Source organism: Urocampus carinirostris, chromosome 4, assembly GCF_059441175.1.
Source record: "Urocampus carinirostris isolate Australia breed hairy pipefish chromosome 4, RoL_Ucar_1.0, whole genome shotgun sequence".
Lineage (NCBI taxonomy): Eukaryota > Metazoa > Chordata > Actinopteri > Syngnathiformes > Syngnathidae > Urocampus > Urocampus carinirostris.
This window is the reverse complement of record NC_142352.1, coordinates 12,311,674-12,334,876: the sequence shown is the minus strand read 5'-3', so window position 1 is coordinate 12,334,876 and position 23,203 is coordinate 12,311,674. Positions and strand designations below refer to the sequence as shown.

The 23,203-nt window shown below is 41.0% G+C and overlaps 1 protein-coding gene and 1 long non-coding RNA gene across 3 annotated transcripts; both read right to left on the bottom strand.

The window, feature by feature from the left end:
- Positions 1-9,056: 9,056 nt before the first annotated feature.
- polr2l (RNA polymerase II, I and III subunit L) lies at positions 9,057-13,524 on the bottom strand. 2 transcript variants are annotated; one of them, XM_088333659.1, is made up of 3 exons: positions 13,394-13,524; positions 10,789-10,894; positions 9,057-9,280 (listed from the first exon to the last, which is right to left on the bottom strand). In XM_088333659.1, the coding sequence occupies exons 2-3, from the start codon at positions 10,881-10,883 to the stop codon at positions 9,172-9,174; spliced, it is 204 nt and encodes a 67-aa protein (XP_088189785.1). In that variant the 5' UTR covers positions 10,884-10,894; positions 13,394-13,524; the 3' UTR covers positions 9,057-9,171. The 2 variants fall into 2 exon arrangements, with proteins under 2 accessions (XP_088189785.1, XP_088189784.1); XM_088333658.1 differs by having other exon boundaries at positions 13,365-13,514.
- A 4,040-nt stretch (positions 13,525-17,564) lies between these two features.
- On the bottom strand, positions 17,565-20,542 carry LOC148366847 (uncharacterized). The gene is made up of 2 exons (XR_015850245.1): positions 20,389-20,542; positions 17,565-19,829 (listed from the first exon to the last, which is right to left on the bottom strand). It is a non-coding gene; the product is annotated as an uncharacterized LOC148366847 (long non-coding RNA).
- Between the last annotated feature and the right edge of the window lie 2,661 nt (positions 20,543-23,203).

The window sequence follows — 23,203 nt, the reverse complement described above, 5'->3', positions numbered from 1 at the left end:
ATTTTAAGAGGATAACCCCTTTTGTACTTACACAAGCCGCACCTGCATATAAGCCGCATGCGCCCACATTAAAACATGCTACACAATCACGAAATTAACTCAAACCTGACTTTAAGTCCCGCAATTGTAACTGAGTATGTAGTACACAGTCCTAAAACACCAGCAGGCAGATTGAACGTAAAATGATACCGGTACTTAAGATATGACGCAGACCTGCAGAGTCCGGGTCCCGTTGAAAATAATCCAAGGGGGAAAAAAATGTATATTTCCAAAGGTAAGGGTAGGAAAAATATATATCCATTATTGTCCGCTGCGTCCACAAACACGTCTCACCTTTACTCCACTACCCATCAGCCCCCGTTGTATTCGCCCCTTCTTTTTGATTCGCCCGTGGAAGACATATCAGAATAAGTGTCTAAAATAAATACATTACAAAAATAAACCGTTGCAAATACATATTATACATGGTTACACATATTTACAAAGAAAGACGGTACACCGAGAGAGTTTTCAAAGCTTTAATAATAATACTATAACTTTCATCCCAAACAGTGTCTGTGAAGGTTAGCAAAACGCCACTAGAAACTCGCTCGCGACACAAGTAAACGGGTCTGTTAAAAAAAAACGGTATCTGTAAAAATCATGGTAAACTGTGCTCATCTTCCTCCTTATAACTGACGTCATTAAAGTCGTCTTCCCCAGTATGGGAAAGAGGCTTTGTCACATAGACGTCGTCCCACGCTCCCATAATCAAAAACACGTTAGCAACACACTCGCATATATTCCACCGGTCTAAATCTTACCTTTTGTACTCGAGCGCCGCTGGCGGCTGCTAGAAAAAATACATAAATTGGCCGCATCACTGAATAAGCCGCAGGGTTGAACATTTGGGAAAAAAGTAGCGGCTTATAGTCCGGAATTTACGGTATCAAATTGTACCGTTTACCAAATGTTTCAAATTAGTTATCTGACTCCGTTAACCAAACATGACCTACATTCATCCAGCAATTATGAGCGCTCGTTTCTTGAGAGAAAAATGACCAGGAAGGCCGACATTTCCACACGGGTCGGATTTTATTATTCCTAACAGCAGAACTAAGTGTACCAACAGGAGACAGCTGAAGTGACCTTGGAGTGTGAGGGAAGCCTTCTTCTGAACTTTAGCTTGAATGAATGAATGAAAACTTTATTTCGAACCTTAAATAAAAACAGAACAAAAACAATGAGTCAACAACAAAATAATGTTACACATGGAGCCCATCTCAGCTATCTTCGGGCAGTGGGCAGGGGACACCCTGAACTGGTTGCCAGGCAATCGCAGGGCAGAGACACAACTCACTCGCCTCATTCACACTTAGGGACAATTTGGACCAGCCAATTAACCTGACATGTATGTCTTTGGAATGTGAGAGGAAACCCACGCACGCATGGGGATAACATGCAAACGCCGCACAGGAAGATTCGATCCCATGACCTCAGAACTACTGGGAAAGCGCTAACCACTCAACCACCGTGCCGCCTGAGATACTGTTGTGAAAAAGTTAAATGCCAGATTAGGCTACAATGTTTTTTCCCAGGCTTAAAAGGGAGAGAAACAACTTGCTGTGGTTGATGAAATAATGATTTCTGACGTTCACCAGAAGATCCTAAAGAGGAACGTCAGGCCATCAGTTTGTGCCCTCAAACTCAAAATTGCTCTTGGATTATGCAGCAGGAAAATAGTCCTGGAGTGCCCAAGTCAAAGTCCGGATTTAAGACCAACTGAAATGCTGTCGTGTGACTCTAAACCGGCAGTGAAGGCTTATAAAAACCCTTTGATGTGGAAGATTTGAAAGAATTTTGAAAAGAAGAGGGCCAAAATTCCTCCAGACTGTTGTGAAAGACTCATTACCAATTAAAAATGTTTGATTTCTATTATCACTGCCAAATATAAAGGTAGGTTTTAATTTTTTGCTGTGCCTTAATAAATGGAATCAACATTTAAAAGCTGCATTTAGTATTTATGTGTCCATACTGGGGGTGACACGGTGGATGAGTGGTTAGCCCAGTCACGGCACAGTTATGGGGTCAAGTCAAAAGTCAAGTCAAATTTATTTAAATAGCCCTTAATCACAAAAATGTCTCAAAGGACTGCACAGGATTACAATGACACAATTACCTGATCTTAAACCAACATGCGGGCAAGGAACAACTCAAAACCTCAGCGTGAGGAAAAAGAGAAACCTTGAGAAGGGACCTCACAAGTGGTATCCCCCTTTCAGGATGACCAGGGTGAATTACATTTAGCATTACAGTACACAAACATAGTAAACACTAGGTAACATGTTGAAAATTTGTCCGGAAAGTGCATGACAGCAAGGACGCCCCCAGCCTGTAAACTAGTCCAGAAAGTCTACGACGGCCACGACGCAGCTTCCCATCTCTGCCAGCTGGTTCATGCAGGCGTTCACATGCTTCGGGTCAAACGCTGGTCCGCTGACTCATCTCAAATCGTCCTTCTCCTTCGAATCACCACCAGGCAGGCAGTCGGGAAAAGACAGGACAATACAGAATATGAGGTGGGCATCAATCATAAGCTTTGGAATAGAAGTGCGTCTTAAGCCTTAATTTAAAAACTTCCATCGAATCATTCTGTTTGGAATTTGCATGTTCTCTCTGTGCTTGAGTGGGTTTTCTCCCACATTCCTAAAATGCGTTTCAGGTTAATTGGCTGGTCCAAATTGTCCCTAGGTGTAGAATAGAATGTACTTTTATTGTCATAGGTGTGAATGAGCAAGTGAGTCTCTGTGTGCCCTGGGATGGGCTGGGAACCAGTTCAGGGTGTCCACTGCCCATTGCCCGAGGATAGCTGGGATGGGCTCCAGTACCCCCGTGACCCTACCGAGGATAAGCGGTGCAGATAATGGACGGAGGGTGTCCGTACTGTCTATTGTAGTGGGTCCTATCATAGCTTGTTTTTTTATCTTCTAGACACAGAGGGCTGCGAGAAATGTATTTCAAATTCTCTGTTTATGCAGCAGAAGTGACAATAAAGCTGACTTTGACTAGTGTACCACCATTTTTTTTTGCATCAGCCTTTATTAGAGCGGAGAGAGAAATTGAAACCCAATCTAGTTTGACACAATTAGATAGTTCCTCAGCTTTGAGAGACCGATTCAGCTTCTGTCACAGGCAGACAATGCGCTGTGCCTTGGAGCTAGCAATATCTTTAAAATGAGTCCGAATTTATTTTTTTCTCATCCATCCATTATCGATATTACGTATGGATCTGTAGTCGCAAGTCGTGCCCCGAACAAAGGGGGCGTGGTTAAATGGAGCCCGTATCGAGGTCCGTCTTGTTTTTCATGTCACGTGATCGGAGGCACTCACGTGACTGACTTTCGTCGTGATTCACGCTCAAAGAATAAGCTCGAAAAATCCAGGATTCCCCCGCATGATCGACCCGACTTGGATATTTGCTGCAAGACTTCGACTACTTGAGAATGGAGCCACCCAAAAAATCGAAAGGACTTCACCAGTTTGGGAGCATTTTGAAATGATATCTCCCAAAAAGGTATAGACATGAATAATTAAGCACAGATTAGGTCTCTATATTTATACCCACGCACTTTGTGTGTGTGCGTGTCACACAAAATATAATAATTAGAATTATATATGTACCTACAACTATCACAGATTTTATTCCTCGATCAAAATCAATAAGATGCACTATTTCCTCTGTAATATGTGTGTCCCAGTTACACAAGCACATCAAGTTGCTGAACATACGGACGATATTTTGTGCTCATATTTACTGGTTTGTTCCCTGCAAACCACACAACATCTACGTTACATCAAATGACCAGCAGATGTCAGCACTGCTAAATGAGCTATTAAACGAGGCCTGGATTGATCAGGCTTTTGGCAAAGCAATTAGAATAGAATAGACTCAGGGTTGGTAGGGTTACTTGAACTTGATTACTTTCAATTACTTTTGGATTACTCCAATACCTCATCTCATTAGCTGCACCGCTTATCCTCAGTAGGGTCGCGGGGGTGCTGGAGCCCATCCCAGCCATCATCGGGCAGTGGGCAGGGGACACCCTGAACTGGTTGCCAGCCAATCGCTGAGCACACAGGGACAGACAACTCGCTCGCTCATTCACACCTAGGGACAATTTGGACCGGCCAATCCACCTGAAACGCATGTCTAGGAGGAAACCCACGGGAGAACATACAAACTCCGCACAGGAAGTCCGGTAGCTGGATTTGAACCCACACAGGAGGTTCCCAAGACCTTAGAACTGTGCCGCACATGCGCTAACCACTGCGCCGCCGTGCTGCCCTTACTCCAATACCAAATATGCTAATAAAAGACAAAAGAAACTAAATATGAATAAAATGATGACTCATAACACGTGGTAAGCTTTCTCTCCTGGCTTTGATCTCTGGCAAAACGAACATAAAATGCGACTGAAACGAAATGAAAATAAATCCAAACAGCTTGCCAACATCGTTTTTGCCGTTCCATGTATTCTGTTACTCCCCAAGCCTGCACAAAATTTAGTAATTTTATTCATATATAGTTTCTTTTGTCTTTTATTAGCATATTTGGTATTGGAGTAATCCAAAAGTAATTGAAAGTAATCCAGTTAAAGTAACCCTACCCAACCCTGGTTACATCAAATGACCAGCAGATGTCAGCACTGCTAAATGAGCTATTAAACGAGGCCTGGATTGATCCGGCTTTTGGCAAAGCAATTAGAATAGAATATACCTTTATTATCATTGTTACAAAATGGATTGAACATATTGTGACAACGAAATTGGACGTGGCACTCCAGGTTCACATTTACAGTGAGGATAGAAGAAAAGAAGATAAAGGAACAAAGAAGATGTTTGTATTGTCCTTGTTGCAAGCTTTTTCTCCAGAGGGGGGGTGTATGAGGGGGTGAGGAACAGACAGAGGTGGTCGGATCCAGCTAGGTGGGGGAGGGGGGGGGTGGCTCTGTACGCATGTTTGATGTTACTGTACACACGGTCCAGTGTTTTCCCCCCCCTGGTTGCACAGTCCACGTATTAAATGAATTTGCCCCAAAAGACACAATACATTCACGGGGCTTCAACCTGCCATCACTAATTATCTGCACTGCTTATCCTGGAGCCCATCTCAGCTATATTTGGGTACTACTCAGGGGACACCCTGAACTGGTTGACATGTATGGGCTCAATAGCAATTTTACAAGCAGTGTTTATACACTTTATGACCAAATTCAAGTACTTTAGGGACTTTTAAAGCAAATGTTCCCATTTCTGCAGTACCATCATAAAAACAAAAATATCCAGTGTGATTAATGTATTTTGCAGAGCCAGAAATATATCTGCAATTTACATATGCAATTTTAAATCATGCGTGTGTATCTATCAAGACATGAGTTCTAGATCTAAAGTCAATTTCAAATACATTTGTTTTTGAGCCAAACCTCTTCTCATATGCAATCAGGATTCAGGGCTAACCACTCTAGAGACAGCCCTGATCAAGGTAACCAATGATCTACTGGCAATGGACTCCGGCGCTTCATCACTCTTGCTGATGCTAAACCTTATAGTGCTTCCTTTGACACTGTGGACCATAAAATCTTACTCGAACGGTTGGAAAAACGGATTGGTCTCTCAGGAACCGTCGTGTTATAGTTCAGATCCTACCTCTCAGATAGGACGCACTGTTAAATATGGTGCAATGACATCTGAGCACTTTAGTGTTACCTGTGGTGTTCCGCAGGGTTCAGTACTTGGCCCCCTTCTTTTCAGCATTTAGATCCTTCCATTAGGTGACATTATTGCAAGTACAGTATAATATAAGTTTCCATTGCTACCTAGATGACACTCAACTATATCTTCCGTAATATATGAATCTGCCACACTAAACTCTAGATATTTGGAGGCCTGCAAAGAATGGATGTCACTCAACTTCTTGCGCCTTAACTCTGAAAAGACCGAAATGTTAAGTTATTGGTCCATCTAAATGCAGTGACTTGTTCTCAAAAACTGAACAATGACAAATGTAATACCACCCAGTGACTCAGTTAAAAATTTAGGTGTCATATTTGACCCCGATCTGTCCTTTAAGAATATTACTAGGACATTTTTTTTTTCCATCTTCGCAACATTGCTAAAATTCGCCCTGTGCTGTCTCAGTCAGATGCGGAGATTATAATTCACGCGTTTGTTACTTCCCGTCTCGATTACTTTAATGCACTACTCTCCGGTCTCCCAAAGTTCAAAACCAAGAGCCTTCAGCCGGTACAAAATGCTGCAGCGAGGCTTTAAACTAACACAAGAAAGTTTGATCAAATTACCCCGATTTTAGCTAACCTGCATTGGCTCCCTGTTACTTAAGATGTGATTTCAAGGTTCTCTTGGTATTATACAAAATCATGCATGGACTTGCTCACTCATATCTTTCAGATTTAATTTACTCCTATGTTCCGGTCCGGAGCCTTCGCTCTGAAAATGCTGGTCTACTGGTGATCCCAAGAGCCAAGAAGAGATCCATCTGGGCCCCGGTGCTGTGGAATGCTCTTCCTGCGATTTGATCTGCAACCTCAGTGGAAATGTTTAAATCTAAGCTTAAAACACACTTCTATTCTATAGCATTTGAATAACCTATATTTTAGGTTGACAATATGTGTGTATTATTTGCCCTCATGTAGGTTTTAGATCAGGGGATGGTGTCATAATAGTCTGTGGTTTGCAATAAACTGGGGTCTGTGCAGCCCTTTGAGACTCTTTGTGATTAAGGGCTATACAAATAAACATGACTTGACCTATGTGTTGGGTAAAAATTACGGCTTAAATGAAGCTTATTTTCAGATGCAGGAAGTTCCTCCCATGACAATTGACCACCGGGCGATGCTACCTTAATGTTTTGCATTGCACAGAATGAATGTCCATAATCAATGCATAATCCCTGCACCAATACACATTCCATAGTGCACTGTTTAGGTGCAGAATGCACCTGTCCAACTGGGTGCGACCCTTAGAGGGCGTTGACACTTCATAGCACAATGCTGTACAAACTAATACCAGCTGCAGTTAATCACGAAGGAAGAACTAATTCAAACAAAGGTACCAGAGAGCAGTGTCAGCGTCATTTTTAAACCGACTTGTTGAGAAACATGGAAATAATTTAACGCAAGCGATTTACAAGCACTTAACCCGGGATTCCTTATTGACAACACATAGAAATTCAAGCACCCGTACAAACCCTGGACTAGGATCAATCCTGTTGGAAAAATGCTGATACACATTGGAGTTATACAGGACTGTCTCAGAAAATTAGAATATTGTGATAAAGTTCTTTATTTTCTGTAATGCAATTAAAAAAACAAAAATGTCATACATTCTGGATTCATTACACATCAACTGAACTATTTCAAGCCTTTTATTATTTGAATATTGCTGATTTTGGCTTACAGCTGAAAAAAACTAAAAAATCCTATCTCAAAATACTAGAATACTTCCTCAGACCAAGTAAAAAAAATAATTTTATAACAGCAAAACTAAATCAAACATTTGAAAATGTCCATTGATGCACTCAGTACTCGGTTGGGAATCCTTTTGCACGGATTACTGCATCAATCCGGCGTGGCATGGAGGCAATCAGCCTGTGGCATTGCTGAGGTGTTATTGATGCCCAGGATGCTTCGATAGCAGCCTTCAGCTCATTTGCATTTGTAGGTCTGGTGTCTTTCATCTTCTTCTTAACTATACCCCACAAATTCTCGATGGGGTTCAGGTCAGGGGAATTAGCAGGCCAATCAAGGACAGTGATGCCATGGTCAGTGCACCAGTTTCTGGTGGTTTTGGCACTGTGGGCAGGTGCCAGATCATGCTGGAAAATGAAATCCTCATCTCCATAGAGCTTTTCAGCAGATGGAAGCATGTAGTGCTCTAAAATCTCTTGGTACACAGTTGCATTTACTCTGGACTTGATGAAACACAGTGGACCAACACCAGCAGCTGACATGGCTCCCCAAACCATTGCTGACTGTGGGAACTTCACACTGGATTTCAAGCAACCTGGATTTTGCTCTTCTCCAGCCTTTCTCCAGACTCTGGTGCCTTGACTTCCAAATGAAATGCAAAACTTGCTTTCGTCTGAAAAGAGGACTTTGGACCACTCTGCAACTGTCCAGTGCTTCTTCTCCATAGCCCAAGTCAGACGCTTCTTCCGTTGTCTTGAGTTCAGAAGTGGCTTGACCATGGGAATACGGCTATTGTAGCCCATTTCCCGGACACGTCTGTGAACTGTGGCTTTTGATACCTGGACTCCAGCTTCAGCCCACTCTCTTTGAAGCTCCCCCAAATTCTGGAAGCGGCTCTTCTTCACAATTTTGTTAAGGCTGCGGTCATCTCTCTTGGTTGTGCAGCGTTTCCGGCCACATTTTTCCCTTCCAACAGACTTTTTGTGGATATGCTTTGAAACTGCACTCTGTGAACAGCCTGCTCTTTGAGAAATTTCTTTTTGTGTCTTACCCTCCTGATGGAGGGTATCAATGATGGTCCTCTGGACAGCAGTCAGATCAGCAGTCTTCCCCATACTTGTGATTTAGTTTACTGAACCAAGCTGAGTGTTTTTAAGGCTCAGGAAACCCTCGCAAGGTGTTTCGAGTTAATTAGATGATTCAGGTGATTAGTTGAATAGCCTACTTGTATACTTTTTCATGATATTCTAATATTTTGAGATAGGATTTTTGAGTTTTCTTAAGCTGTAAGCCAAATTCAGCAATATTAAAATAATAAAAGGCTTGAAATAGTTCAGTTGATGTGTAATGAATCCAGAATGTATGACTTTTTTGTTTTTTTAATTGCATTACAGAAAATAAAGAACTTTATCACAATATTCTAATTTTCTGAGACAGTCCTGTATATTGGAGCCTTAGTAGGAAATTATGAAATTTGCCTGTGCAATTTTTTTTTCTGCGAAAACCAGAAAAACGACAAATTATCGATTCCTATTACTTGTGTTTAAGTCTTCAGGTAGATACCAGGACAAACTGTACAACACACAAAAGTGACTTTCATCAGCTTTATAAAAAAGAAATTCAGAAGTATTTAACTGAAAACATTAGCGTCCATATGATATCAAACAAAAAGCAATCATCAAACACTTATCAAGTCGAGTCGCCGCTACTTTTCCAGCGGGGCATAATTCAACAACTTTTCAATAAGATCCACATGAGACAGGAGCATCCTTCGACAGCAGTATCTCTTCAGGCCCAAGGCATCGAGCGCATCACTGAAAGAATTCCAGAAAATGAAATCAATTTTATGAAGTTCATAACATACTCCAACCAAAGATGGCTTAAACTTATACTATCATGAACTTTAGCAACTAGACGTCTACACAATTAAGATATTTACGGAGAAACTCAATATAGGAAAATAGTGTTTCCCATACCATAGGAAGTCTCTTGGTTCAAATGATCCCTCCAGAGTCTCAAATTTGGATTATTGGAAAACATAATATGTTTAAATATATATAACGTGAAGTTCATCAAAAAAACTTTTAGATTTGTCATTTTAATAAATGATGAAAAACACCATGGTGTGTGTTTGAGCTACGCATTTCCTCAAAGCGCCGCTTCTATATGTAGTTACCTAGCGCCGACCCAGAAGTCTCTTTCACCAAGCGCCCCGGCCATTCTCTAACTCTAAGCCTAGTTTTTGATTGTAAGCCTCCTGCCTGTCAGGCAAGGAACCGGGCCAAATCTATTTGCCCACCGTGTGTGGACTTTTTTTTAACTACATAAAAGGACAACGCCAGGCGTAATTTGTACATCTGTCAACTTTATCCCGCACTTTGTATAGGATTTTTGATCATGACGAATGCCATGTAACAATTTTTACGCAAAAAAAAACCCAACAAAAAATTATTTTAATTAGACCCTCTCTTGCCCATTTTGGCTTATAATCCAAAAGGTCTTGGTTACTGGTAGCAGACAGCAACATCAGCATAGATTGCTAAGATTGTCGCAGTACACTAGCAAAATTATAGCTAGTGTTGCGTCCTTGCTACATAAAATAACCTCAAATTGATTGCATGTGGCCAAAGAACAAAAAAATGTGCTGCAAGCATTGTTTGTGTTGTTTATTTTGCAAATATAATAAACTCGTTTACACAAATGACCTTTGTTTTTATTCTACATAGTCTGTCTTCCTGTGAGCAAATAGGTGTTTTTACGAGATTTATTAACGCTTAGTAAGAGAAACCGGCATCCTGTCATTGCAGCAATCACTAAAGCAGTGGTACTGAATATAATAATTCAACCCATCAGTTAAATCAAATTTAAAACTTATATAGGGGATTTGATCTGTTTACACGCCATTATACCTTTACCCTGGAGAACCCACAGGTCATAGTTTTCCAAAGAAAATGGTTTTCATGTTCTCCAGGGTACATGAAATAGTACATCATCGGCATCAGAACAGCGCTAGTTATTTTTAGTCTAATTAGATGACAAGCAGATTTACTGATTTTTTGCATCAAACTCCTGTCTGTGTGACTTGATTGCTGTATTTCATAATTAGTGTATTTATGATTCTAAATTTTACAAGGGCACAGATTCATCATAGCTTCTTGATTTTGCCCTAAAAACGCACCCGATCATTGCGTTTGAATTTAGAATGTACACCGTTTTCTTCCGGGAGGGACATTCCTCACACCCCTCTAGAAAGTCCTCCCACCAGGGTCTAACAAAAATCTACGGGAAACACTGGATAATAATAATAATGTATTTGTCCTACCCTTCAGTGTACTCAGCCTGCAGCAAGCCAAGGTACATCTCCCACTTGTTACCCACGATCTTCCCACACGTGAAGCACCGCACTGGGATGATCATTTTCGAGACACCTGAAGAGAAGAGCATCTTATTCAATTGCAAAACCGAAGGAGATGTTTGAAATATTTGCTATATTCATCGGTAAGTACAGGTAAGAGCATCCAGTCTTGATGTGGGAGTCAACCTAAGAGATTTCCTAAAAAAAGTCTTATGCAAGTCGTGAGGATAAGCAGTTGGATGACAGATTAATTGAGGTTTTATTGCCCCACTACTCCAATCACCAGATTTCGGATTATGCTAATTTTGTAGAATGTTCGTTACAAAGACAAAATCCACCTTTTATTGTTCATTTCTGGCGGCAGCTATTTAGCAAAAATGCTGTCGGGTTAATATGACATCACAAGCGCTCAGATACAGCAAACAACCAATTCCAGTTTGCATGTTTACAGAGTCGGGGCCACGTTGGTCATTAGCTGAAGCCTGAGCAACTGTGGTGTCATCTTTACTCAACTATTTTCTCATAATGGCCTCTGCTAAAGATGGATAAAAACAGATGGATATTGTTATATTTTATCAAACTCGTAAGTAGCCAAAATACCTCCAAACAACTAAAGAGGGGGGGGGTCTACCCTCAACGACTCAGCATGCTTTGAGTGGGTATGCTTGATGCCATTTGTCTTTCCATCTTTAATTTTGACTGTGTTGTGGTGCTTTCGCTTTCACGAATATCGCAATCACAGGCCAATATTTCCATTTAATGCTAATGAGTGGAGTTAAGGAATAAATTATCTTCAAGACGTCTAATATAATTTCTATTTCATTATATTTAGCTTACTTCATATTTCATCGGGACATTTCATCAATGCACTAGCAAGGATTGTGACCTTAATAATTACAAAATTTAGAGTTACTTTACATCAGGGGTCTTCAACTTGTTTCAAGCTTAGAGCTACGTTTTGCTAGCAATTAGTGTAAAGGGCACTCATTTTGTTATACCTTTCTAAAATACTAACTTATCTTGATCTACTTAGTGTATTGTAACTATGTCATTACCAGGTTAAATATTGACAAAGGAAAGAAGAGAGAAAAATGACCAAGAAAAAGAGGGAGTGAAAGAAAGAAGGAAAGAGAGTGTGTGTGAAAAAAGAAGGAGAGTGTGTGAAAGGAGAGTAATAGTAAGAGGGAAAGAAAATGAAGAAAGGGGAAGAGAGAGACAGTAAGAGAGAGAGAGAGTAAGTGAGGAGGATAGAGAGAAAGATAAAGAGATAAGGATAAAAAGAGAGAACAAGAGAAAGGAAGGAGGGAAGTGAAAGAAAGAAGTAAAAGTAAGAAGAAGTAAAAGTAAGAAGTAAAAGGAACTAAGAGTAAAAAAGTAGAAGTATAAGAAAAAAAAAAGACAAAAAGAAAGATAATTCAAAAAGTAGGGGTTTATTTGACTCAGTCCACCCAAAAAAAAAAAAAAACTACAAATTCACAATGACCCAGCACTGGTGGGGGTTTTTCAGGACAGGTTTGCGGGCACCTCAGCTGTCCTCAGGGGGGCACCAGGTTGGAGACCCCTGCTTTACATCAAAAAGTAGTAACATGTATTCATTTTATTTTAAATCCCAATAACATATTAGTTACTTACCTGTCAACCTGTATGTTTTTGCCATACAAAGTACGTGCATCTTGCATTTTAGGACGTGTACGACATAAAAGAAAATCTGTACGGAAAAACGCAAATTTGTCAATTACGGGTACCATCAGGTATACACCGACTATCACGAATCGGCAAATCAATCAAGTCAAACGAGTTCGCCGCGGTATTGTTTTTTCGTTACAAACGAAGCGAGCGTGTAATGCTACTGTGCGCATGCATCTGCCACTGTAGTGCCTCATTTCGACTCCCCTGCAAAGTCCTCCCCCCCTCGCGTGAACGTGCATTCTGCTGCGCTTCCAACAATAGCAATCGCATTCTATATAATAACAATAAAGCTATTGTCGGAAGCGCAGCAGAATGCGCGTTCACGCGAGGGGGGAGGAGTTTGCGGGGGAGTCGAAATGAGACACTACACATCAATGGTTGATATTGTAGTTTGGTTTACAAAATAGAAATGCCAAATAATTTTTCCTTCAAAAATATCTTTATTTACAAATTTAAATTTAAAGTATTATTAATGGATATTTCAGTTACGCTGATTACAAATGTTCTTGATTTTTTATTAAGAATATGTACAGAATGGCTTTGAAGACATTAGGCTGAAATGTCCCTCGATTAATACAATGTTTGACAACCCTCTTTTAGATTAATGTGGTCGTTTCGATATAACACGAGTTTAAAATAATGTATTTGCACCGTTTACCTTTATAAAATACGTTCTATTTATGATACCGGCATTCTACCAGTTACTTGTCGTCTCGTAGGCTAATGCTAAGCTAACAACAAATGCCGCCCGACGGCCACGATGTTACTGTAACCAACGTGACTGGAGGATTTTCTTTCTTCTTTTAAGACGATTTTAGATTAAATAAAATTCAAGTACATCCTATACAACTTACCCACAGAGTTTTCACTGCTTTAAACTTACGATGTAAATAAAATAGTGACCAAAGAGTTGACGGACAGCACTAGTTTTCCGGTGACTTAAAAACTTCCGGTTGTGTCATTTGAGGTCAAAGTTTAACTTCCGGTAGCGTATTGTAACTTGAAGTGGGTGATCCTGGTATTTTTGGGGTGTCGATCCGATCCAAATAAATACAGGATAGTATCGATCGGGATCGGCCCAAGGCTTCATGGGGCCCTAAGCAAAATAAGATTTGGGGTCCCCTATTACTTGATGATTTGCATACCTACATGAACTCATTCCATGTTCTACTCCAAGAGTGGGCAACTATTTTGAATCAGGAGCCACATATGACATGTTATACTTCTTTTTAAATCGATTAGTTTCATCAAATTGCTTTTGAAACGACCACAATTAGAGCAAAATAGTATACTAGGTCCCTGTTTTAAGCACTTCATTTGTTATTTAGTATTGAAGTATTACTGTAGGTTTATTTTGGTTTTTTTAAGTTGGATTTTTAAATAAGTTCTGTAGTTTTTTGAAGTGTTACTGTAGTTAAATTTTTAGTAATCTACATAGTATTTTCATAGTAGTGTTTTTTTAGTATCTCTGTAGTACTTTTGTTGTATTTTGAAAGTGGATTTTTGTTGTTGTATATTTATTATTATTATTTATTATTTTATTATATTAAAGGATATTATACATTTGACTATAAAGGATATTATATGATTGACTACAAAGTACATGTACTCGGTTTGATGCAGTAGAGATATTCGCTGACTGTTTTTATCCAAGGTAATTAGAAGGTTAGGCTGTGTGGAATGTATCAGACGTATTTCTGATAACGGAATTCCTGTGAGTGCTGACGGAGAAGGCCAGACGCACAAGGACAGACGCACAAGGACAGACGTCGGGGCGCCGCTGGTATGCGAAGATTGCGGAGCCCAGCCAACACGCCCTCATACGAGGGGTAGACCAATAAGAGAAAGCTAACGTTAACTATAGATGACACATAGCACAAAGCCAATGGGATGTCTTTTCTTTGTTTGTGAAATGTATAAATGATCCAGGGCAACTGGGAGAGGAACGCGGTCTCCTGTTGATACACTTAGGTCTTCTGTTAGGAACAATAAACATCCGCCCCCGTGTGAAATGTTGGCTTTCCTGGTCATTTTTCTCCCAAGAAACGAGCGCGCATAAATTGTTGGATGAGTGTAGGTTGTGTTTGGTTAATGGAGTGAGATAACTAATTTAAACAATTCGGTAAACGGTACATTTTGATAATTAATTCCCAACAATATCTGTAGTATTTTTATAGTATTTTTTGTATTACTGTAGTTTTATGATTATAGTATGTTTGTACTATTACTGTAGTATTTTTAAATTGTATTTTTGGGCTATTTCTTTTGTAGTTTGTAGTATATCTGTAGTATTTCTGTAGTACAGTGTTACTGTAGTTTTATTTGGGACGGAAATCAGCACAGAAAAACAAAAGTAATGACCAACAATCCCCAAGGTGTCACCAAAAACATCACCATCAACCACAGAGAGCTCGAACCTGTCACCAAATTTAAATACCTTAGAGCCGTCATATCAGAAGAGGGGTCAGAACCATAAATAATGGCCAGGATAGCTGAAACCACAGCCGCACTTTCCAGACTTAAACTCATCTGGAGGGCAAAGACCATATTAGTGATGTCAAAGATCAGACTCTTACAAGCACTGGTTACTTCCATCTTCCTCTACGCTTGCGAGACATGGACTCTCACAGCAAAACTGTAAAGGAAATCCTACAGGAGACTCCTGGGCATCAGCTACTTAGCCCATGTGAAAAACGAAACGAGTGCGCAACACCATCAGAGGGCAAATTGGACCCTAAGAAGAACTGTTGTTAACTGTGCGCAGACAGAAAATTCAGATGTATAGTCACGTCACAAGATTATCACGACTGTTCAAGATAATTCTCCACGGCACAGTCCAAGGCACAGGTGTCGAACAGGCGGCCCGCAGGCCAGATCAGGCCTGCTAAGGGATTGAATCCGGCCCGCGAGACAACACTTAGAGAAGCGCAAGAGAAAAACAAGCTGCAGGTTAAAACATGTCAACTTGATGTTGCCAAAGAAAGGTGCCTCGAACAAAGACACTGTACTTGTACTTATTTCTCTCTCTCTCTCTCTCTCTCTCTCTCTCTCCCTCTCTCCCTCTTTTGCACCCCTTTTCTCCCACTCTCTGTCTCTTTCACTCTGTGTCTCTCTTTTTCTCTTCCTTGGTTACTCTTTGTTTCTTTCTCTCCCTGTGTCTTTTTAACTTATTTTGCTCTAACTACCTTTTTTCCTTTTCTCCCTTTTCTCTTTTCTCTCTTCATACCCTTCACACTTTCTTTTCTCTTTTCTCTCCTTCTGTCTTTCTATTTCTCTTTGGATTTCTTTCTTCCCCGACCTTTCTTTCCCCCCTCTCTCACGACTTATCTTTTTATCGCTTTTGTTTCTCACGCTCTCTCCCTCTCTCTCTTTCTTTGCACCGCCCTCTCTCCTTTTCCCTCCCTCTTTCTCTTATTTCTTTATCTCTCTTTTTCTTTCTCTTTAATCTACTAGTCCGGCCCCTGACAGAATGTTTGTTCTGCCGTGTGGCCCCCGAGTTAAAATGAGTTTGACACCCCTGGTCCAAGGGGACAAAAGAAGAACTGGGCCCACAACATTAAGGAATGGACTGGTTTCAACTTTGCCACGACCCAAAAACAGGTCAACAGTGGAGAAGGCTGTCCAGAGTTGCTTCCTCATCGGTGCTCGACAACCCATGCAGTTAAGAGTGTCGTGAACCGTGAGCTACATCACATTTTTTTGTTCTCACTCATGCCTAAGACTTTAAAACACAGACAGAATATAAAATTGTACCATAAATTTACCATGTATCCATTATGAACATGTTGTGATGTTAAATAATCATGCATAACAAGATTGTATTGAATGAAATTGTCAGAACCAGAACAGGAGGAGGACCCACATGCGTAATGTTTCTCACACAAGCTTTATTTTGCAGGAATGGGGCAGTCATGCACGTTATCACAAACGCCTGTGATTCGGCTGGGCGGAAGAAGTAAGGCAGAAGTCCGGCGTGGAACAACAGGAAGCTAGAGGCCGACGAGATCGATACCAGATACACGAGCAGATACTGGACAGACGGGGTGGATACAGGATAGGACGGGACACACAGTATTGATACCAGATACACGAGCAGATAACGGACAGACGGGATCGATACCGGAAACTGGAGACTAGCGAAAGATATCGGACAGGATGAGACAGGCGAGATCGATACCGGATACCGGAGATTGTAGCGAGGAATCAGACAGGACGAGACAGACAAGATCGATACCCGAAACTGGAGACTGGCAAAAGATATCGGACAGGATGAGACAGGCGGGATTGATACCGAAGATTGTAGCAAGGTATCAGACAGGACAAGACAGACGGGATCGATACTGGAAACAGGAAACTGGCGAAAGATATCGGACAGGATGAGACAGGCGGGACTGATACCGGAGATTGTAGCAAGGTTTCAGAGAGGACGAGACAGACGGGATCGATACTGGAAACAGGAAACTGGCGAAAGATATCGGACAGGATGAGACAGGCGGGATCGATACCGGATACCAGAGATTGTAGCAAGCTATCAGACAGGACGAAACAGACAGGATCGATACCAGTCACTGGAGACTGGAGCCCGATTTCAAACAGGACGAGATAGACGGGAACGATACCCAATACTGGAGATTGTAGCAAGGTATCAGTCAGGACGAGACAGACGGGATCGATACCAAACACTGGAGACTTGAGTCAGATATCAAACAGGACGAGATAGACGGGATCGATACCGGACAGGCTACACAAGCAGGATACCGGACAGAGTCAAAACACACGTCTTGCAGGTGCAGAGGTTTTTTGACGGACTGACAAAGGGTGAATGAGAGCACTGAGCTTAAATAGGAAGGAAGCCAATCAGTCAATAAGCCGCAGCTGACGCCAACCGGGCGGGGCCAATTGGGGGCAATGGGCAACCGAGACAAAAATAACCATGACTGCAAATAAAAATGTGAAAAAACACAAAGTTTCCCTGTATTTGGCCCAGGAGCCAGAAACAAACTTCAAAAATAGTACATTTCCTCGTTCACAATTTCAGATAAAACAAACACCCATTTCTATTTGGTTCACGGCCTTTAATAAAGGTTGCATCACAACTACATTCTTTGTATACACTCTGGGAGGGAGGGTATTATCTATAATTTTTTCAAATATACGCTGTATATCAAAAATATACCAAAACCATCGGTCGCCATAATTACATACTTTCTGTCACCCAACATCATCGTCATTTTCTTAAACACTAGTGTTATTACATCATCATTTATCCGAAGTAACTTGCTACGGCACAACATTAGTTGCTAACTGATTAATCCTACCCGAATTATTGCATTTATACGCTGTTGTTGTTCCGATGTCATTAAGTCAACTTCTGGTACACGGATTTGTACAATGGCATGTGGAGTTGGTTCTAGGTTCGGCTTTGAGTCATTACGATGCGTTTGAGGTGAAAACGTACCGACGTACACGAACCATTTACGATAATTAATACATTGTAAACAAGTTCCTTTGCAACCAGTGAAATGACGATGCCGGGAACGCATGCAAAGTGTACAGAGATGAAATCACGACGACTTGACTAATCTACTTCCTTTACATTAGCACTCTAAATCTATCTATCTCTACTGAGTAATTCATAAGGTGCTGAAAACAAAGGGTTGCTCTTGATGGGATACACGAGGAGCAAAGCACGGCGCAATGGAGCCTGATTCGATTGCAGGCATTGGACTTCGATACCGGACCACTAATGACTGGTTTTCCAGTCTACAATGAAGTATTTACGATAAGAAGGTTGCATTTTGGTTGCAGACGGTGTGTCATACATTGATTTGATGCTATGATTGAGTATAACAGAAAAATCATCCCGATTCTACGATATACTTTAAGGCAGGGGTCAGGAACCTTTTTGACCCAAAGAGCCATAAAAGCAAAAAATGTTTTGAAAAGAAATTGAGAGAGCCACATGATATATTTTCAGACAAAATTGAAAAAACTGCCAAACACGCTCTCTAGACAAACGCTAATTCTTCAGCACATTTTATTTCACTGTGTGTTATTTAATGATTTCATCAAATGTATGAAATGATAATAATGCCAAATCCCGTGTCCCAAATCAATGTAAATATGCCATTTACAATTTGTCTTCCACCTTCAGTTAAGAGTGTTGAGGCCATTTTTTTCCATGAAATTTGTCCTTAATAACGGTTTCAAAACAATGTGCATGCAAAGTTCTTTTGTAAAAATGTCACAAATGACTGCAAACGATAAGCATGTCGTCATATTCACTTTCGGTGTAGACTGCATTGAGCGAGAGAGAGAGAAGGAAGTGCCTTGCGCTGTGTGCAGGGATCCGCCCACCTGTACTGCTTACCCAATCAAAGTCGTTTGCCAGCGTTTTTATTTATCAGTTTAAATGGTTTCTTATCGAAGTTGCTTCGGCTTTATATGGACCAAAATCGGGATGAAATCACTTGACTTTGGAACGCCACAGAGATGTGCAATAGTTACATTTTATTTCGGAGCCATACGTACTCATGAAAAGAGCCATATATGGCTCCCGAGCCATAGGTTCCCTACCCCTGCTTTAAGGAATAATACTAGTCCGACATATAAACACATCAGGATTATTCTCCCACATGCTATTAATAAGCCCGAGCAGTTCCTCTTCTATGAAATTATCATATAACGTGAGTTTTTTTTGTTTGCACTTTCAAAGACACAAGTGAATCTGCGTTATTCAAATTATATCACAATAATGAATCAACGAGAGTACAATTTTCTGGAAGGCAATGGAAATTGAACAAAGGACAATTACGGTGTTCAATATTGGAATAGATGATAGCATTTATAAACGCCATCTTGAGAGTTTTGTAATCCTAACAGCTTGTTTTTTCGAAAAATCTCGTGTTTGTTACCCCAAATAAAAAGCAAGCCCCCCCTCTTCAATATCAACCATGATTATTTGAGAACCAATTTCACATCATGTTATTCCATGAGAGTATTTTAATTTCTCCTTGCCAGCAAAATGGCTCCAATCAAGACGGCCCCGACCGCGATGACGGCGCCGCCGATGAGGAAAGGTTTCAGGTGCTCCAGAGAGTCTGTGCAGCATCCCGGGGCCCCGTCGCCCGCATCGCTTTTATCCTGGGGGGGAGGGATCTCTGGCTCTGGGGTGGCGGGGGCAGGCTCCGCTTTACGGGAGGCCGCCGGTTCCTTCTTCTCAGCTTTTGACGGCCCTTTGGGCGCAGGAGCCGACTTGGCTTTTGATTCCATGGATTCTGGGAGGGAGGTGCTGGATTGTCTGTACTGCTGCTGCTTCACTATAACATAGAAGTCATATATAGCACACAGAAGTACATGTTCCACATTATTTAGTTTCAGAAATAAAAATCATCGCTAAATATGGGAGCTTTAATCTCAGTCACTGTTTAGCGTTATCAAACTGGTGTCAGGAGGGCCTTACACGTGACCTTGAAGGATAAAATTTTGGATGTGAGTAAGAGGTTTAAGACCTTTTCACTATTTTGCTTAAAACACCAATAACGTTGCACGTTTGAGGTTAGAAGTGTTTGCCTCCTTTTGAAAACCCAGTCATCCGAAATGACTAGCATACTGGACTACTGTACCACTGCAGCTCTGCAGAGGCTGCACATCACCCGAATGCCACTCTTTCCCCAAGAATGATCAGATTTATAACAGGTGGAAGTGAAAAATAAGAAATGCAGAGGCATCCAGCTGAGTTAAGAAGACCCTCACGAACAGACATCACATTTTAACTTACATCACACGGAGCCTGCAGCTATCAATGCCGATCGTTTTGCAGAAATAGTACACGTTAACAGTGCTCTTGCTAAATGAAGCAAAACGGAAATAACCTACCTCTTCTGCGGCTTCTCTGCAATTTCTAGAATAATTGCACGATTGAAGGACCACAGCGGTCACTGGATGTCACAATGCCTTTAAATATGCGAGGATGACACAACGCAGGGAGATGGAGGGCGCAGAGAGCAGAAGGGAGGAGAATGGAAACCAGACCGGCACGTACCATTTGGTGCACAAAATAGGGGGGGTCTTCTTTCATCCTATTTTCCCCGGATTGTTTTCATTCAAAATTATACTAACAGGATAACGTGCAGTATTTTGTTGTCTTTATTGACATAACAATAACAAGGCAAATGGAAAAAAATAGGCCAAACGGGACCAAATGGCAGGTTAAATTAACTTAAAAACTCTTCGAATATAAATTCAGATTTTTAGTTTATTTCTTTATGTTTATTTGTATTTACTTGATTAAACTCAATGCTTTATACCTGATGTCTCGTGGCGAAATTCTTTCTGCTAAAAACTTTCGCCTGAAGATGGCAGTGTTTGCTACAGTTTACTATAATATCATTTAGCGTCATTTTTGTTTTTTGGGTTAGGCCGGTAGGGCGTATACAAGGGCGTAGTTTTACCTTAGACAAAGGGGGCATATCCCCACCAATATTCACAAAACATTGTTTTGTCCCCACTAATGCTATGTGATCATATTTAAAAATGTGCTATGTCCCCACTTATATCGACCAATCATTGATTAGTCACTATAAATAAGATGTGATCACTTTTTTCAAAAATACGCTGTGTCCTATATCGAGTCAAGTCAAGTGATGTTTATTTGTATAGCCCTTAATCACAAGAAGTCTCAAAGAGCTGGTACAGACTACGAACTACTATAAGAGATTAATTCAATGTTTTGAATCAAAAATTGTTGTCACTGTTTTCCACATCAGCAAAAACGGCAATAAAACACACCAAATGAGATATGGTACCTGCTACGTCTCAAAACCCAATACTCTGTCGCCCTACTGGCATTTTGGCCACATTGCTCAATGAGTCACCCCAATTAAACACGTCATATTCAGTCTAATCTGTTTTCATAACTTAAATAGTCCACTTTTTATAATAACTGCTTAATAAGGCTAACTCCACACTGCGCAATCATTGTTTTTTTCCACACTATCGTTATGTGATCACTTTCAAAATGTGCTATGTTCCCACTAATGCCCCCAAACCCAAAACCAAACCTGTGCCCTTGGTTTTATATATATTTTAAAGCGGTGGGCAGTGAGGGCCTACAAGGCCTTCTCTGATGGCCTAAAAATATCTGAAATATGTGGATGCTTATTATACTTTGTCCACGGATACCTATCAAATAATTCCCAATCTGTCATGATGACTGATTAATCTCACCTATGCCCGCTCGTTTTGCGCCAACCGCTGCAGGCTTCCTGATTGGTTCCCTGTCCTACTTAAGCTCAGTCCTTTCACTCCCATGTTGTCAGTCCGTCAGCAAACCTCTGTTTATACAAGGCAAGCACTTTCACTCTGACTCCTGTCAGTCCCGCTTTTTTCACCAGTTTTCCACCCGTCCGTTCCTGATTTGCCCGTTTGTCTCCGGCTACAACCTGTTTTTTGACCCCGACCACGTTTTGCTCTCCCGTCCTGGCTTACGACTCGTTCTGATCCCGACAACGTTTTGCTCTCCTGTCCCGGCTGTAAACCTGTTTTTTTCCCGTCTTCGACACCACGATCTCCTGCTCCAGAAGATCCACTTCCGCATTCGGAACACGTTCCGATTCTGTGAGCGGCTTGCTTCCCGCGTCCAGCGAGCTTCTCCTCTTTATCTCAATAAACCTGTAGTTAACGTTACGCATCTGGGTCCTAATTCCGTTCTGGTCGTGACACAATCGTCCGTCAATTTCCTTTCATTGCGTCTCCCCGGTCGTGCTGCTTCCAGATGTGTACTTTCATATTCAAGCATTTAACCAATCAGATTTCAGCTATTAGTTGTTGTTAGGCTCAGAAATCTACCCGGGGGCCTTCACACGCAAATTTGCAGGTCCTAAGACATATCATCAGCGACGATGAAATTGTTGGTTTTGCCGATCAGATCTCAAGTTGGTGACACAGAGGCCTGCTAGAAGGCGTTGGGAAACGTCAGCTAGGAGGCGGTAATACACCAAAGTCTAAAATCTATTACAGGAGTAAATTGAATCTTTTCTTCCGGCGCCGTCACGAATGGCAGCCACTCCAGCAGCTCCCGTGTTATTTTCGATTGTTCTCGATTGTTCTCAGCTCAGGGATGCTGCTGGAAATGTGAATTTCCCTTCGGGGATGAACAAAGTATCTATCTATCTATCTATCTATCTATCTATCTACTAAATTCTAATATATTTTATTTTTTAACTTTACATGGAACATTTAACTCTCTTAAACTTTGACGTTGATAGTGCAACAACAAATAAACTTGAGAAGAAGAACAAACTTGACATTTTTGTGTATAAAAAAATCTAATCATGAAACACATTACCCCTGAAAAAAAAAACACAGGAAACTTCGATAAAATTCATGACAGATCTACAAAAAAGATATGAAACACAACAAATGTAACTTTTTATAGATTAAACACATTTAAAGTCAACAAGAAGGAGAAAAAAATAAATAATGACCAATCAGAAGAGAAATACACGTCTCGAAGCGAACCGGCTCTTTTTTGGCGGGGAGCCGGCTCCCGTCGTGTTCTTCCAATGACCGGCTTATAAAGCCATTCTGTTTACGTACGACACATAACTACCACCCACTAGTGATGGGAATACTGGCTCTTTTTACAGAACCGGCTCTTTGGGCTTGGCTTACTGCAAAGAACCTGGATTTT

What these genes read in the sequence shown, in the direction of transcription:
- polr2l (XM_088333659.1), bottom strand. Translation starts at nt 10,883, where the DNA reads ATGATCATCCCAGTGCGGTGCTTCACGTGTGGGAAGATCGTGGGTAAC. An exon ending in CAGGCTGAGTACACTGAAGG is followed by an intron (nt 9,281 to 10,788) that starts GTAGGACAAATA and finishes GAATTCTTTCAG; the next exon opens with TGATGCGCTCGATGCCTTGG.